This window comes from Misgurnus anguillicaudatus, chromosome 5, assembly GCF_027580225.2.
Source record: "Misgurnus anguillicaudatus chromosome 5, ASM2758022v2, whole genome shotgun sequence".
In the NCBI taxonomy this organism is placed as follows: domain Eukaryota; kingdom Metazoa; phylum Chordata; class Actinopteri; order Cypriniformes; family Cobitidae; genus Misgurnus; species Misgurnus anguillicaudatus.
Window position 1 is genome coordinate 10,804,365 of NC_073341.2, and position 19,112 is coordinate 10,823,476.

Genomic DNA, 19,112 nt, shown 5'->3' on the forward strand with positions numbered 1-19,112 from the left:
ACAATGTTGACCATCCAAATGCAGTGTAGAGATGATGGACATCATGTCGCGTCTGCATGCAGATGAGCCAAAGTATTTTGGTAAGTGTATTTTTTTTTTCAAATGTACGGTTTTAGATATGGTTTATTTGGATTTAGAAGCAGTTTATTGAACTAGTTAGTGATGCATAAATGTAAAACCTCACAAAAAGGGATTAAAGGGATAGTTCACCCAAAAATGAAAATTCAAATTTTTTAAAATGTTCCTGACCTGTATAATTATCTTTGTTCTGTTGAACAAAAAGATATTTTGAGGAATGTTTGTAACATTGTACAATGTATGTACAATTAACTCAACTGTTGTTTGTCGTTTACTTAAACTTCTTTTGTAAAAGGAACTAAATTTTTTTAATTTTGAGATTACTTAAGGAAATTGCATAGAACCTGTTGACATAATATTTTTAATTAAACCCCAAAGTGCTGACTTCCACAGTATTTTTCCTACTATGAAAGTCAATGGTGCTCCAAAACTGCTTGATTACAAACAGTGTTCAAAATATCTTCATATGTTCAGCAGAACAAGAACATTTATATAGGTTTGGAAGAACTTAAGGGTGAATAAGTGCCAGAATTTTTATTTTTGGATGAACTATCCCTTTAAGCATGTCTTGAATGGAACCACCTCAATCATTCAATAAAATAAAAACTAATAAAATGAAGAGCTGAACATACTGAAGAATACATTGAACTGCTGAAGAATCAATCTGAAAAGTTATATAGTTAATGTCCTAACACCCAGATGTAAAATCTAAAAAAAAACAGGGAGACTAAAAGGCTAAAAATTAGACTGATGTCTAGAAATAAATGGGTTTCTGTGATGATTGTTAACAGGACAGGCTAAATGATTTCTGCAGATTTGCTTTCATTTTTGTTCTAAACAAATCCCCTCCCTTCTCATGCGTACAAAGTGATGAACGCTGCCCTGTTCTGAAATCTAAGGCCCAACACTATCAGCACGATCGCATGCGCCAGCAACAGAAGTAATGACAGAGGTACAAACAAAGCTCCGTTCAGACTTGCACAAAAAATTACGTAGAGAAGAGGCAAACTTGACTCACGCTACACATCAGTGCGAGTAGAGAATTCGGCTAACGGAAGCGCTATCTGGTGCGACTGCAGTTTTATACGCTGGGATCTTATCTCAGTGGAGCACAGAGACTCGGTTGACGACTAGGGAACGACAATTATTGCCGTGATGACCCCTGTGTCAGATTGTCAACGTCACTCTATCTTGCCAAATGCCCTGGCATGAATGCAATGGTCTGCCTGGTTCATAAAGGATCCTTTCAACATGAGCTTATTCAGACCTTCACCCTGACGCTAAGAGCAATGGAGTGGAAGCTCTTCTACCAGCCCCTGACCTTTCAGTCAGGCCATGTGACGTGATTTCAATTTCCACATCATAGAAGTCGAAGCTCTGGACATGCAAATGGTGGAAGGTCTCATAAGAATAAAAAGAAAAAGCCGGAAAAGCTACTCTCTGGACTCTGGAAAAGTGACGTTATGTTCAGTTTGTATCGTCATACTGCAGAATAATTTTATGAGTTAAAGTCAAGAGGGCAACTTTATGAATTAGGATATTATCTAAATTTTACATGCGGCCTTATGACGAAGAGGATTATGTAATTAAGTAAATTTTACATGTAATGGGGCCACAAAGCCATTATACAAAATGAATGCTGAATAGTCTTGGTACATAAACCTATAAATGTTGTTCATCATCATCAGTTTGAAAGTACATTAAGTAAATCCATTGTGCATCCTAAAGCCTGATTTATACTTCTAAGTCAGACCTACACTGTACCTTCTAGGCTGAAGGCTACACTTCAGTTTTCATTTATATTTTTCACCTGAGGGAGAGGTTTTAGCAGACCAAATTAAAGCGCTTGCGGTCCACGTAGATTTGATGTGTTGTTACATTTTGGGGAGGTTGTGGGTCAGGGTACGCAACTATGCTTAGGCCATGCCGTCCACTCGACGCAGAAGTATAAATTGGGCTTAAGGTTTAAAGTTACATGGATTTTTGTAACCGTGCATACTTTGTACGCATAGATCACGCATGGGCGTACAAGAGAATGTAGTATGTAGCCAAGGAGACACATTGCATTTTGTCTCAATGGGCATGCGTTGAACGTCCGTGTACACGAACGAGTCAAATAAACTATGCTTTGCAAGACTGTCCGTTCATCCATGCTCGTATGTTTGCGTACACATACTCCGGGCTTTAGTATACTAAAAAGCTTTGGTACATATGCAATTTGCCCGTGTTGCCCTATAAGAGATATAACTCATCTTTGTATTTCATAAACCCCATTCACACAGCACTTTGGTCCCAGAAAATTTCTGTAAAATTGGCAGAGAGGCTTCTGTGTGAACACAAATACATCCTGTAAATGTTCTGGGATCACTCCCATAAAGTGGACGTAGTAACATTGCCATAACATTTACGGAAAGTGAACAAAAGGCATTCTGTGTGAACAAGAGGCATACACAATGCGGTAAGGGACATGTGCGTCATCACAACAAGAAGTTATGGTTCAGTTCTTTGACACAGGGATTTAAACGCAGATCAACATTCACGACAAGAAATGTCAGCAAATCGTCTGTTACCAGACCTGTTTAAGATGCGTTTTCTGTGATGTGTGCAAGAATCCCGAATGGATGTTTATAACGCGATGTACGAGGTAAAGAATAGGCGCATGCTTACAGAAACAGTGATATTAAAGGCCAATTTATACTTTTGAGTTAGGTGCGCGTTATAGGTACACCGTAACATACGCATAGACGCGAACCCTGTCGCCGTAGCCTTCGCAGTACCTGACGTGCACCTCCTCAAAAATGTAACTACACGTCGAAACGACGCGGACCGCAAGATCTGTGATTGGTCGGCGTGAATGCATTGTGTTTCCTCCTACGCATTTCGGCGGTGTAACTGCAGAGCAACACAAACGCAGAAGTATAAATGCTCATGACGGCGTTGCCTACGTGCGTAGCGTCTGGCGTACCCTACGGCGTAACCCTGACGCAAAAGTATAAATTGGCTTTCAGTTACTTAAACTGTGATTTTTGCCATTTCGCCCACCTATCTCAACATTCATTTCACTTGCACTACACTCAAAATCACATCCATGCTCTTCTCATGCTTGTCATTATGTAAGAGCAAAAGATGTGACTGTTGTGGCCTCAGAACATGCGTCTATACGGTGCATCATGAGACATTGCGCAGTACAAGCGCAGCATTGTACTTCTTGAGTCTATTCAGTAAGGAGCGTTTTGATTGGTGGATCAAGAGCTCAACGTGATTGGCTAAAGAGAACATCCTCAAAAAAAAGATATTTATGAATCTTGACATGACAGGACGGTCTCAAAAATACCACACACAAATTCAAAGCAATCCACGTGCGTGTGGCGATTTGTAAATGCAGATTCAGGGATACATAAATACATGTGACATCATTCATAAATGTGTGACAGAAATAAATTCAAGAATTTGATACACATTTGTGAAAACAGTTTACATTTATTTAGGTTTTATTTATTTTGTGAGCATTTGGGCACATATTTAGGATTTACTTATGAATTTATGAATTGTTTTTTGAATTTATGAAACTGATTTTGAAAATGTAAATTGTGCTGTGTATTTATACATTTTGTTTTGTAAATGTATTATTAAAGAGATCCATCTGGGTCTACATTTAATCAGTGACATAAAATGTTCTTAAAAGACAATACTATCGTCATTATTGCTGGGACAATAAACTGATTTATGAAAAATAGTTATCGTAACAGGACTGTGGTTTTACAAGTGTGCACAGTGGGATGGCCGGACATTGTTGTTAGCTTCTATCTAGTTTTTATTTATATTCATAGTTTCTGTTCTACTGCTTTAAAGTACTGCCCATATAGTGAACCCTTCTAAGTGATCTCTTGAATAAACGCTGTTGTCTGCACACATGAAAAATGGCTGGTGTGCACAAAACATGGAAAGAAGATCATACTTTAGGCTTTGGTGTTTCATTTTTTTGCTACGTACTTCAATGCTATTCTCTAAAATTTAAACACATTGTGATTTCTTTAATTCGTAAAGAAACACTTTAGGTTAGGGGTGCACCAATGAATCGGCTGATGATGTTTGCTTTGCTTCTCAATGAATTACGGTGAAATGCCGCTACATCCAAAAGCAGAGGGCACTCTCGGGCAGAAACTCAATATGTGTTGCAGACGAAGAACCATTAGACCTGCAGCTCCAGGAAATGGCTTAAAGATATATTTATACTGCTGTTCTTCAAACATTTTCAGGTATTTTTAATGATAATAAAGAATATGTAGAATGAATTGACGAGCATTGCTTTTTCAAATGCAACTGATAAGGACTTCTGATCAAAAGCCATAGTACACGAAATAGCTGTGCATAATATCGGCTGTGCAATTTAAAGTAGTTATCAGCCAGATATTATTACTCTATTTAGGATCAAAATATGAGTTTGACAACCTTTAAAAAAATAAGTTACTACAGTACTATCAAGTATTGTTTGATGATGTGCATAACATAAATATAACAAATAAAGCAAATAATTAAGATATGCTTTTGTGTGATTGTTGAAGCAGCATGATGGCCAATTATTATATTAGTCATAAAAATATCAACTAGACAGTCTTTTGTGGTTTAATAGTAAGGCTTTGCCCAGTTATCATTATGGCTGGGTATTTGCCAGGGCTTCACGATACGCATCACGATACATGTGTCATGATACAATGTATCACAATACGATACAATATGTTGCATGTAGCGATACATTGCAATACTTTTCCTTTTTTTATCAAAATTGTAAAAAATAGAGCTGATTTTTTTTACTTTTTTTTGTAAAGCCAAAGTGGTTCCACACGTCGACTTTGAAAGCTGCAGGCGTTTTTAAATTTTCTACCATTTTTACACCCCCGCTAACTTCTAAGACATTGGCCGAATGGCCGTATATGACAGACAACTGGACAGCGACAACAACAGCAGCGGCGGAGGAGGTCGTTTGACACACACAGAGGGACTTGATGTTTGTTTTTTAAAATATTGATTGTTAGGGGTGTAACGGTACGTGTATTCGTACCGGACCGTTTCAGTACAGGGCTTTCGGCACGGTGCACATGTGCACCGAATGGCCGAATGCAATCTTTTGTGTGGGGAACATAGGTGGAACACAGGTGCGGAACATAGGTGGTTTACACATTTAAAAAAGTGTAAACAAATTGTAAAAAAAGTTTATAGTAATAAACAACCTGCTGTTTAATGTTTGCATTTTCCCCAACAACCATGGCTTCAAAACCGAGGTACGCACCGAACCATGATTTTTACGTACCGTTACACCCCTATCGGTTGAAATATCGATACACTATCGTGGAAAAAATCAAGATAGTTAGCTGTATCGATATTTTTGCACAGCCCTAGATATCATACAAATTCATGTGTGTGAAAATAAAAGCAAAAGAAACAAACCAGGCAAAACAACACAAGACACGAATGAGTGAAGGATTGTATTCAGTCTAAACACTGACTAGTTTACTGTACATATCACTAGACATTACTGAAAGACAGTGAAATATCTCAATGATTAATGTTAGAAAAAAAATCTATGTAATAATTGTACTTACTCGAGAACTGGTAAAGTGCACTACACTATGAAATATGTGCACTAGGTTCTCTAATGGAGCATCATTGCAGCATTCAATGATCATTCAAGTTCATTAATGACTTTTTCTGTTATCTAGTTTTTCCCTGTATTGGTCCTTGGTCGATCAGCATGTTGCTGTCTAGTTTCTTCAAACCACAAGTACATACATGGTTCTCATAAAAACTAAAACATTTTAGTCTCATGACAACAAGCTAAACCCCTTAACCACATCTATATTTTGTAAATGCATGCAGGTATACGTTGTTTATACTCATCTATAACTGCAGCAAATGCATATCATAACCACAGCTGCATACATTACATGTAACTAATAAAATGAATAATAAGCACAGTTAACAGATTGTATAAGGTACTGCAAATAAAGACTGAAAGTCTGAAGCATTTAAGAAGAAAACACTAATCCACTCGTCTGTAAACATACTGTATGCCTCGAAGGACTCGTGAGCTACTGTAACCAGGGAAAGAAACTCAGCTAACTAGCTAACTAACGATTTTAACGTACTGAAATAAGAAATACACTAAGGTAAAATGTATATGGGTGGAATCGTAAACACCCAGAGTGATTTTTTTTAATGTTTAAATCGTCGTTAAGTGAATTTAACCTCGCGAACTCGCTAGTCAACAGTTGTTTCAAATCTCGTCAGCCGCCTGACAAGACATCAGTTTTAGTTCAAAGCGAACCTATATCGCTTAGAAATGCCGTCTAGGTAGGTAACTCGCTGGGTTTTGAAACACAAACAACGGCACTTGACGCAGTGCGAAAACAAACGAATAACTCTTATTTATAAGCTAAAACACGGGTCATGATACATACCAGCTCATCTTGTTCTCAAATTCAATCCAAATTAGTCGAAATAACCTCCTTTCGATTCAAAATCATCGCCTTTCAGCCTTGAAGAGCCGAAGAGCGAGCAGGAAGTAGAGAAGTTTAGTCGAAGTCAGAGGTCGCGAGGATTTAAACTACGGCAAGCAAAGAGGTCAAACTACAGCCGCGCGACAGGTACCGTAGCCAAATTCCCAGTGTTGTTATAATGCATTTGTAACGTTTGTAAGGAGACAAATTCTTACTTTTTCTTTCCTTTTAGATAGATTTTTGACCATTATCATTATAGATTGCATGTCCATGCATCAAGAGAAAAAAAATGTAAGTATAAAGTCGTTTATTAACGTTGCAATGTGCAAAACCAGGGCTTCCCAGACGATTTTATTGCTCAAAGTATGACAACATTATAGTATGTTATAGTATAATAACATTACATATTAATAGTATTGGCAAAGGCACTTTGGAAGAAATTGAATAAAAAATGTGTACGCTTATATTGATAGCTCTGCTTTTTGGGGTCTTGGCAAATCTAAACACCGTTTGAAACGTTTTTAACATATTTTCTGAAACCTCACAGGAGAGATTTTCCTCTGCGGGAGAGAGAGAGAGAGAGAGAGAGAGAGAGAGAGAGCTCTCTTTTCAATCTAAAGTCTATAGGAGGGGTCTCCAACCTTTTTGTGAGTAAGAGCTACCACAATGGATATAGTCTATTCAAAACTTTTTTCTTTAACTTGTAGATTTTATTTTATTTTACTTGTTGATGTTTTATCGTTGTTTAAAATGTTAACATACATGAAGTAGCCAAGCTTTTATACAAATATTTAATAAATAAATATTAAAATTGATGCTTTTAAAAGAATGTGCTTTGGCGGGCACCATGTTGGAGATGACTGGTCTAAAGTAAGGAGAGATCCAATTTATAACTTTTCCATTAATGCTAATTAATAATTAATGTCTTATTATATTGCCATGGTAACAAATCTGTACTAGACACAACCTAAATGGGTGTGATAGCAAAAAAAAAAAAACACTTTTGTTTCTTTTTTTTCAACACTTTTGCAAATTTAGGAAGCATTAAATTCATTAATTCTTTTTTTGTCATGTTTTGTTGTATACATGCAGCACAAAGAAGACACTGTGGATTTGGTTGCGTTTTATTCAGGTGTGTATTCAAGTACGTGTCAACTGGAAAACATTTAATTTACAACAAGAATGAGAAGCCAAAAGAACATTTTCTCTCCACAAAAGGGATAACGTCAATTAATTCTGTAAACAATTAACCGCTTTTACCACTTGGCCTTATTATAAGGCAATGAAAATATTACAGGATGTAAAAACGTATCTTCTAACACAATGAAAACCATGTTTTATTTCTCATACTCATAAAAGTGCCTTCATTTGATACATGCAAGACATGCAGTACAGTCCTGTAGGCAAAAGAATACCAAAATATTGGCCCAAGATGACCACACAACAAATTATTTATTACAAAAACCATATACATGACTGACCAACTCAGTATGGGCATCAATAATAATGTCCTTCTTTCATTTCTGTGTTTTTAGTTGGGAGTCATCATAATTAGCACAGTGGGCAGTTCTGATTGGCCGATGCTGAATCATCCATAATGACGGACTTGCAGAGAGCAAACGAATCAGGTAAACAGTGAATCAGTGTTGTGAAACAGGGCCTGCTGCTTCAGAGCTGACTAGGGTCACATTTACATTTCTGCGGTGGGCATATTGTTCCAGGGCAGTCGAGCTTGCACCCCAGTTTGGTGCAAACAAGGCTGTTCGTCCTGGCTCTGATCCAAAGCCAGACAGAGAAGAGTTACGCTATGACATCGGGGAAGTTGTGAGACATGATGTCTATTCTCCCAAAATCTGAAAATCATGTTAAAGAAGTACAAGTTGGGAAATAAGTATATTTACTGATATTGTAGTTTATTGCACTCGGTCACACAGTCAACTCTTTGTATCTACACACGACAGTTAATTTTTTTGGCAATTCTTGTGAAATGGACCCAGACGTTTCCGCAGAGAAAGTAAAAATCTAAACATGGAAGCACTCAGCACAGATATACAGGTGCATGCAAGCATGCTCAAACCAACACAAACGTCAGCACACACACACACACACACGCCAAATACACACAAGTTTTCTGGAGTTCACAATTGCTTGTTTCTTAACAGAATTTGATGTGTACTGTAAAAAATCAAGAATTTTTGTCAAATCAACATACATTTTTATGTTACTTTAACTTAACAAATTAAGTTAAACAATTTTAACTTGTTTTTATATGTTATGTCAACTTATCACAGGTCAAACTTGAAATAATTGACTTGAGTTGAATTGACTTGCAAAATTTATGCTGCATTATTTTTTACAGTGTGAGGAAGACTTTCATGTGCTCTCAATCCGAGTTAAATTGCATATGGTGTTTTTACTGGTCTTAGCTTATCATTTCATTTCATTTAAATACACAATTTTCTTCAAAACATCTCTCTATTCTATACATCAGGACATGAATTTGCTGAAATACACGCACATATATATATACACAATTCCACAGAGTATCATATTTGATCTGTGAGATCTGCCTTTGCTATTTTTACTGCTGCAGTTTGGCGCTGTGTGCCGATGTATCTTGGCACAGAAAGAAAGAAATTAAGCCAGAAGCTGTTTTCGTGTATATGCCTATTTTAAAGACAATACCTCCTAAACCATATGTGCATTAGAAGTGGAGATATCTCTCTAATAAAGAAAAAAAAAACAGAGAACCCCGTATTATTTGAACCTGTCTTTTGGTGTAGCGTGCACTTACATGCCTTCAAATGCCGTAAGAGAGGTTACAAACTTACTTGTGTACACAATGCTGACATTAAGGGCCATATCGATGCATAATTCAGGACAGTAATGTAATGCATACATTTAAAATCCCTGTTTTGCTATCGGCAACTGTATGCAGATCAGTTTCTACTGTAGATCAATATTAGATTTGTTATTTTCGTTTCTCACCCCTGATATATATTTCGTTTATACCATTAACTTAGCTGATGAACATATAACATATATAAACAACGTATTGAATTATATATATAAAACATAAATGATATTGCCTATAAGACCTGCATCGTTTTATTAAAAGGACTGAAGCATTTTGCACATTTTTTATTTTAACGGTCCAATTATTTCCACTTAAAACATGTATCATAAATACCACTCTGCTGTCAGCTATTTATGCAAAACTGTAATCATTTTTAGAAAAGCTAACAAATGCCTTCACCAGAAGGAAAAACAATTGGAAGTTTGCCAGGAGAAATGTTGCAGAAGTGATTTGCTCAAGATGGCAAGAGTTTACCGAGAGTATGATATGAAAGATTTCATTTTTCTGTAATTTTAAGCCAAGAGTTGAGAGCTTATGTTTTGGCCTTACGCACAATATGGTTGAAACCATTCAGAAGTAAATAAAGAATAAAAAATAAATAATTTTAAGACATTATGTGCCTTTCTAGATGCACTGATATACCGGCCTATAATCGGCATTGGCAGATAATAGCTATTTTCCCCCAATATCAGATTGTTTAAAAACAGCCGATAATCAGGGCAAATTATATCCTGTCAATCAAAACATTTGGTGAAGCGTTGCACTTTTAGGATTTCATAACATAATAATGTGAAATGAGGAGTAAAATGCAAAACTACACTAAAGTTTAAACAACTTAATAATGCAAGTAAGTTTAACCTAATTCAACTTGTGTTTTTTAAGTTAACTTAATTTTTTAAGTTAAAGTAACATTAAAATATATTTTAATATGATATCATTTTTACAGTGTATCTGCATCAATCGGTATGGGCAGACGTCTTTACAAGTAATCAAATATGGGTATCGGCACAATTTTTATTTTTCTAATTTAAAACATTTGCAGTAGTTTTATAGGAGTTTTATAGTTGAACATTTTATAATTAAATCTTAATTTGTTAAATACAACTGTAGTAAACAGAATAATAGTGCTGTGATATTTAAAAAGAAAAAACAATTGCTTTGTATGCATAGCTTGGTTATAAGGTAATGAGACAGAATTTAGCATTTTTCTCAAATAATCTTACTGTTTATTCTTTTATTAAACACATCATTCAGCGTGTCCGCAAGTCATCATTTGCAATGTTTGATTAACTACAATTAATATCCGAGACTCTATAAAAAATGATGGAGACTGCATCACATTTAAAAACTGTCAATGTTCGACTTCGACACACACACACACACACACACACACACACACACACACACACACACACTTTATAAAACATTCTGCACTATGTACACAATCTCAAAAACAGAAAGACTGAAAAACAAAAAAAAATAAAAATGTAAACACACCCTTTTTATCAACATTCAGTCAATGTAAATTGGGAGTATGCGGGTGTTTGCTTATGCGTCCGCACACGTGCACAGACACGCACGTTGTAATACTGAAGGACAATGCTTTGTACATTCCAAGTAGAAAACATGTAGTAATATGTTTGTGTAATTAACTGTACAAAACCCTCTCTCGTCCATTATTAATATTCAGAATCTCAAGGCATAATCCGAATATGAGTAACCGTGGAGATACCACATTACAGTGCTGCCCATGAGAGCAGTAAATGTCAAAACTGTTCCCATCCAAAAAACGTCTTGAATGGCATGCATATAGCAGGCAGGCCTCAGCTGCTGAAAATGCAAAACATTGACTCGTAAGATCAATCTCGCCCGGTGGTTATGCTCGCAGACAAGCATTACCATAATTTTGGCTGATTTCATTTTGAAAACTGTGTGTGTTTAAATGTGTGCTGAATATGTAATGTGCATAAAAAAGGGTTCCCAATGAAAAATATTGGATGATTAAAACATGTAAAGTAACTGTCCAGTAAAACATTGATGATAATAATGACAACAAAAACCATACCGGGATGATTTTCACATGAAAATAACTCTTTGACACTCTGTGCATATTGCTCTAGGTCTTCAATAATGACTGATGCAATCTTTTTTTTTTTTTGTATTAGCAAAGACACGATACTAGATGCATGCAGGCATACAGGCAATAAAAAACACATAGGCTCAGATCAGATCATCGCATCTGCTTATACCAAAAGTAAAGCACGAACGACAAGTTTGGCCCATATGCACACCAAATTAAGCGAAACAGGTAAAGGCCACAGCTGTGTCTTCATTTCATTTCTACAAATTAAACTTCTCAAAGTGAGCCAGACTTTGTTTTCTTGTCATTGCTGTTCTTATTTATCGTTTATTGCACTGCCAGCCTGTTGCCAATTACAAATGCATCCATATCCCTTAAATGTACAGAAGGGATTTGGAAATATTAAGATAATGCAACGTAATGATGCAACAGACTTTTACCAGTCACATGATGTTCAGTCTCCTTGAGCCTTTAGGCTTAAAGGCCTAAATGTTCCCAAAATGAATGTCATTATCAAATTCCCAATCAGGGTAATAAAAAAAATAAAATGCAAATATTGTTGTATTTAAATACATTTGGCACATTCTGTTGTAAAACAACAACACAAAACGCGTTAAATAATTAACAATAATTAAAAAAACAAAGTAAGCCAATGAAAGTGCACAATGATAAACCGAAATACACTTGGGAAGAACAGAAACAGGATCAGATCTCTCCTTGAATTCAAATGAAACAAAAATAAAAGGCTAAAGCTTTGTACTGAGATTGTACTGCATCTGTATATAAGTGCCTTTTCGAGGATTGACCTGACTGCTTGAACTGTTATCTTTGACCATCCATGCGACACTAGTCCACAGCGGCTACCAGGAGAAAATGGATGGATATCGAGAGGGATAGACGAAAAGAGTCAAGTGTGTATAAATGGAGAAGAGAAACCTTCAGGTTTTCTCCTCGAAGTCCTAGCAAGTCCATCTCATGCACAAGTGGTAACAGTCATAATATTTGCGCTGCTGGGTCCCGCGCTCCCACAGGAGCTCGGTGGAGAAGCGTGGCTCCCTGCCCCAGCGCTACTGCCCTTGTCTGTGGGCTTCTTGTCTTTCTGTTTCAGGTGCACCTTGGCGTGCCTTTTTCGCTCGTCGCTGCGAGCGAACTTGCGTCCGCAGAACTCGCAAGAGAAAGGCTTCTCGCCGGTGTGCGTACGGATGTGCGTGGTTAGATGGTCGCTGCGACTGAAGGAGCGCATGCAGATGCGGCACTGGAAGGGTTTGTGACCCGTGTGGATACGCAGGTGGCGCGTCAACTCGTCCGATCGCGAGAAACGCCTGTCGCAGTTCTCCGCCGGACAGGCGTGGGGCCGTTCGTGGACGGGAGTTTTGCTCGGCCGGTTGGGGTACTTTCTCGGGCGAATGGGTTTGAGGGTGAGCGTCTGAGAAGGTTGATGGTGTTGGGAAACGTGCTGTTGACCACCAAGAAACCCAGGATGGATCTGCTGCTTATCCTTAAATGCCCGAATTGTCTCAAGGGGAGTTATAGGAGGGGGGTTCACTCGAATAGGGTCCATGGTTTGGAAAGGTTTATGCTCCATCATCCCTACGTCTCCCTGGTGATGGAAGAGGTTGTAGTCTGGGATCATGGAAAACAGACTGCTGTCCATTCCCTGTTTAGAGGTGGTGTGGTAGTCGGAGCTCGGATAGGGCAAAGACGAGGAGGTGGCCGGGCTGTGGTGGAACGTCACTTGCTCCGGATATATCTCGCCACAGGTCGAGTAGGGTGGAAGAGGTGGTGCGTACACCTGCTCCATGTCTGACGACTGGCCGCCCATGCTGCCGCCCGACGAAGACGTCTGGTTGGTGATGTTGCCGGGTGACGGTGACACGCCCAGGATTCCGGCACTAACCAAACTGATGATATTGTTATCGGGACACCAACCCGAGCCTCCGATGCTGCCCGATGGAGGGGTGTCAAAAGCGAACTTGCCCAAGTAGGTGACGGTCTGTCCACTTCGACCGGACTGGAAACCGCTGGTGCCATACTGAATCTCTCCACTTCCCTTCTCGCCACCCATCCCCAAGTCCATGATGTTGTCTGTGGGGCAGAGGATCAAATAAAAAAAGTGAATCAACCACACCACATAACAGTTAGGTTAAGTTGCTAGTCCTGCGTCTACTTCTATGAGAATGTACATCATCTAATAGGTGATAACTACTAACTTTATACCTCTGTTAATCGCCTATACCAAATAAAGAAAGGAAAAAAAACATATCAGCCCAGAAGAAAACAAAATAAAGCTTCAGACGAGTATTTGAATATCTGCGCCTTTGCAAACTTATTCCATTGAAGGACTAAACCTTATTTGGAAGTGATGATTCTCTATACAACAGGATGTCCCCACTGACATCACTGTAACTTATACACATGCTCTCTCTCTCTCTCTCTCTCCCCTTCGCATTCAGTCTTTTCAAAAAGATGAGTGTTTGAGACTTGATGGGTGATCTAAAAGGCACAATCAAAATATGTTTGGTATTTAGTCACTTCTTCATTTTAATATGCTTGCAATCTTACAAAAGTAGGCTGTTGTGACAATTTGATAAATCACCACAAGCCTATAAAATAAATATTTTCCAAGAGCTCTCAAAGTTTTTGTCTTGTGTGTGCATTTACAGTAATGACAGTGTGTGTACCCAATTGTGGCTTACGGTAGAAACAAACAGAATGAAAATTGCAGATGGTCCTCGCATCTGTTCAACACCCATAGGGTACATGTGTGAAGAGATGCTGCGCTGTGTCTGGAGGACGAGATTCAAAAAGTGGGAGAAATGGTGTATTCCACAGAAATTTCGTTTTATTTGCTAGCGCCTCTTTTTTCCTGATACGCCTGTCATTACAGGATGTGTGTGGATACATTTTAGACACTTGTGAAAGCTCTGTCTTTTACAGGGGCGTTTGTTGGGACACTTTGTGAGGACAAGAAGGTTTTTTCAACCTTGAAACATTGTGATTAGGAATCCCACAGAGATATGACAACTAAATGAAATGTCCTAATCAGAAAGTTCTCACAGTCTAATATCTATATATACTGTAAATCTATATGTATAAGGAAATGGAGTTCTCATGAAAAGTTCTCACATGTAAATCTATATGTATTATAAAAGGAAATATATAGATCAATAAGGTTTCTCACATATATACATATAATGTCAATCTTATCTCTCTCTCTATATATTACAAATTATAGTTACAGTAGCTAATGTTGATATGAACCTTTTCTCTTTTTATTACTATTATTAATATTGTTATTTATTGACAATGTATACATTTCTCAAAATTTAAAATATATATATATATATATTGTCTTTTCGAGAAGTGCATTATTAGCATTTAGAAATTATTCTCGTTTTTCATTTTTTATTCTTCATGAACTAACACATTAATTGAAGAGTTCAACTTTCAGAACGTAACATATTTCGCATTCTTTTAAACAATTAATAAACGAAACGAGGTCAATACTCTCCCGCAAGTGTGGAAAGAATCGACTCTTTTGACCTGACGAGTCAAAACCACATCAATGAGCTTTGTGAAACTCCATCAGAATATACATCAAGAGGGCGGATGATCTTATCCTTTCACTCTTAACGATATCTCTGATATTTCACATATTTGGTCGTTTACGGCGCAAATAAGAAAGTTGTTAAAAGCTCCATTAAAAGTAATTCATATGTGTTTTTTAATGAACTATTCAAACTTTCGATTGATATGCTTGATAGTTGAAAAAACAGCAATATTATAGATTTTTTAGGATAAAGAAAATTTTGTTATTATGGCTATGCTGTATATTAGGAAAATTGGTACAACTGGATAGCCAAAAATGTAGCCATTATCTTAACCAATATGTCATTTTAATTCATTTTATCGTTCACAAGATTATTTGTCTGAAATAAAGAATTTGTCTGAGAAATATAGAATGATTTAAAGAGGACTATTATTTTCGGAATGCATGAATACATTTTTTTTTTATTCTGTAATAAACATTTGAGAGCGTGAATACATTATAATTTAGCTAATGTTTTTAAAACGTGTTTTCACGAATGACTCAAGTCTGTTTTATTTTTTTGGACCAGCGCATCCATAAACGCCCACCCGCGCGCGTGGAGGGTCAGAAACAGGGTCAATACTTTATAACAAACAAACACTGACTAATCAAAACCCGTAAATAACACAATGTTTAAATGTGTAAAAGAGATTCACGTAAGCCTGGTGCGAAATTAGGAGTAACTTATACAATCCGAAATAAACCTTTTTTTTTTTAAGAAAAGTGCACGTTAAAATAACGTTTTGGCATGTGGCATGATAATGTGGTGAAATATGTGAAATATGAATTCCGACTGTGTAGCTATGAGGAGTGAATAGCTTCACGTGTCCCTTGACGCGTGGGCTCGGTATGATATTACCTGATTTTACCTGTCTACTTCATACTGATGTCACGTGACAGTAACACTTTAAACTACTTTCACAACACGTATTAATAAAACAGATTTTACTAAAACAATAAATAAAACGACAATTTGTCGGATTCTTCTGAGGGAAAAAGCGCAAGTGGGACTGTAGTTAGGTCCCTCATCTAGCCTATTAAATTATTCTTTACAGTATGTTTTGACACCTAAATACAATGGAACATTTTACAGTAACAAAATGTGATTACAGTCTATCATAAAATATGTATGTATTACGTACAAGTTGCGTATTAATATTACTCAGTATTTATAGCTATACAATTAACGATGTAATGTAAGACAAGGTCCGATTTAAAAACAAGATTCGGGACGCTGTATGACTGGTGTAATGCTAAACAAATAATTATTATACATCCCGAAATAGCAACTATCAGGTATCAGTAGTTCAGTTTAGCGCTGCTCAATAAGCGCGCGCGTTAACAGGTGCTGCGGGGCCGAGCAGTGACGCGCTTTCAGCGGGCTTCAAGACAACCGGTGATGCGCCATAACCGAACACAACAAAGTCAAAGCAGGCAACAAGAAGAAAACAACAATAAACTTCATTCACAACTTTTAGTCCTTACCTGTATTCATCTGCGAGTAGTGCGAAATAGAGTCCGGATTTGTGAAAATGTTCATAGATGTAGGAATGTCTTCTTCTGGATAGAGACTGTCAGGTATGGCGTTGATTAAACTGCTCATGGTAATAGGGATCTTGTCCGCTAATTTACCTGTCATAGCAGTTGCTCAGTTTGTCATTAATACACGCGCACAGGTGATCCGTTGCGACCAGTCTCCGGACTTCAAAACTCTACCTAAAAAGCCCCAAAAAGAGACGTCAATCCCTTCGAAATTGTATCCAAGTGCGCGTGAGCACCGCGCTGATGTCTCTCCGCGAGGCCGACTGTCGACAGTTTTTAATGACTGATTTCTGTGAAGTTGTATTTTCTCTGGATCAGCACAGAGATGTTGGTTGTTGGTGGTGATTGCACAAGTGTGGCACTGCTCGCTCTGTTGCGAGCGCTGGGAACTCCAACGCTTTCTTGTTCAACGGGGGGGACGGAACAACTTTGTGACGTAGATGACCATTTATGGACACACAAAGATAGACGGCCGCCCGACGTCACATGGAAGCTCCTCATAGTGGAACATTAGAGTCGGTAGCAGGAAGATAAGCGAGGGACCGGAGCAGAGAAGGGCTCAATGCGCTTTCACAGGCGTTTTTCTTCGGTTTGGGTGCACGCTGGACCCGACGAACAAAAAGCTTTTAAAAGACGCATTGTGAGCATGGATATCTCTTATTTGCGCCAGTGCATGCGTGTATAAACACTGCTTCTTGTTTTATTCACTTATTCAGAATTTTTAATAGAAATTTTAAAGGTTTTGTTTAAAGAAAGTGAGCATGCACGATAAAGTCTTGATTGTTCAAATGCGTCCTTATATTAAAAGTATTGACATGCACTTATGGCTGGCTTTATCTTTTGCATTGCTATATGACAATGCCAAGATGTACACTTGATGTAAAGGCGCAACTTACTCGTATTTATGTTATTCTATAAAGCTAATAAAAATAATAATTCTAGTCTATTAAAAACAAAATTATGAAATGTCATAGAAAAATAGGAGCCACCATAGTACTGTCTAAAGCCAATTTTACAAGGCAATACGAGGCCAATATATAATTAAATAATTCAAACTCTCAAAGGCTCTCAATATAAAGTTAGTCATCATTATGATTTATAAGGTTACTCCTTACAGTATTTACATATGTGCCTATATAGATATAGCTTATATTTGTCGGTAGAAAAGTCACATATAATTTTATTACAAGAACATTGCTGCAGTTTGTTGCCATTTCCATTCTTTTAGCAGACGATTTATACAAATAAGGGAGAATTAAACATTTGTCTCGGAGCCAACAGCAAATGAACGAAATACAAATAAAATCTGATGTAACTGGCAAACACACAGTCAGTAGTTTCTAAACCACTACCTAGTTGTTTTTAAGTCATTAACTATAGCAGACGATCAAGACCAGAAGCAACACTGACTGGGTTATGCAAAGGCTGTCAGTGCCAGAGAGTTAATCGCGTGTAAATACTGCAGGCGCGCGGCAAATCTGTAGGCTTGTCTTTGGCCTCGAGCGCCAAGTTCGCCACCGAAGTGGAAACTCCAAATAAGGCCTTGATCCGGCCACGCCCCTCCCTGTCTGTATTTGGTTAGAGAGGTTCCGGTTTAGAGCTGCAAAGTGGAAAAGCGATCGGAACCCGCAGCCATTAAAGGAACCGCAGAGGGCAAAACGTCATGGGTCCTGTTTCACCAATTTAGAAACGAGGGAGAAAATATCTTATCTGCAACTTTTAGAAATGATACAAATTGTCCCTTGTTGCAAATGGTTGACTTTGTTTGGGCAGACAAACATAGAAGGGAAAGCCCAGATCTTACCAGTGACTGGTTTATATAGCCTACAAGTAGGCTAACTAAACAAAACAATTAAGGACCTCTGAAAAAGTAGTATACAGCATTGATAACTTAAAGTATGACTAATATACTGTGTAAATGTCTAAAATACATTACTTTACAAAAAAGTTTTTAATTATTTTTAATTAATTATTTACATTTATTTGCATTAGTGTGTCAATTTCAATATAGATTTCCAAGTTCTACAAAAGGTTTTATAAATATTTTTTTTTTTTCTGTTTCTTCATGTAGTCCCATATTGACTGGGTGATGGGCCATACTGTATGTTGTAGAGTCCTTGTTCATACAAAAACCTCACTTAAAATCTACCAATACTTTCTGCTAACCTAACCTTTTGAATTTGGTCAAGCATCTTATGTGCACACTTCTGTAGGTCATTATTTAATTCAAATTATATTGGTTAAGTACAATCCTTAAAAATAAAATAAAATGTAAGCCTAATAATACTAGACATTGTAACATAATATTATACACAGAACAGTGTATGATAAGAAGACACACTTGTCTGTCTATAATCCAATTAGGAGCCAGGGTGGCCCATGAGATTTCCCACGTGTCCAACTAAAATACCTTACTCTTCGTTCAGGCCAATCACAGAGCACAGAGCTCCCATTACCCACCATGAGTGG

At 37.4% G+C, this 19,112-nt stretch overlaps 2 protein-coding genes across 2 annotated transcripts in view; both read right to left on the reverse strand.

Moving 5' to 3' along the window:
• Positions 1-6,693, reverse strand: part of bin3 (bridging integrator 3) — a 74,259-nt gene extending 67,566 nt beyond the window's left edge. Inside the window, exon 1 of the mRNA XM_055168405.2 lies at positions 6,537-6,693. Within this exon, the coding sequence (XP_055024380.1) occupies positions 6,537-6,544 (8 nt within the window). The 5' untranslated portion in view covers positions 6,545-6,693. The remainder of the gene's footprint in view (positions 1-6,536) is intronic.
• Positions 6,694-8,376: 1,683 nt separating this feature from the next.
• egr3 (early growth response 3) lies at positions 8,377-17,027 on the reverse strand. Its single transcript, XM_055167754.2, has 2 exons — positions 16,587-17,027; positions 8,377-13,597 (listed from the first exon to the last, which is right to left on the reverse strand). Exons 1-2 carry the CDS (start codon positions 16,738-16,740, stop codon positions 12,486-12,488), a joined length of 1,266 nt encoding a protein of 421 aa, XP_055023729.2. The 5' UTR covers positions 16,741-17,027; the 3' UTR covers positions 8,377-12,485.
• Between the last annotated feature and the right edge of the window lie 2,085 nt (positions 17,028-19,112).

Coding starts and splice junctions, on each gene's coding strand:
- egr3 (XM_055167754.2), bottom strand. CDS start 16,740: ATGACAGGTAAATTAGCGGACAAGATCCCTATTACCATGAGCAGTTTA. Junction 13,598..16,586: donor CTACTCGCAGATGAATACAG/GTAAGGACTAAA, acceptor TCTGCCCCACAG/ACAACATCATGGACTTGGGG.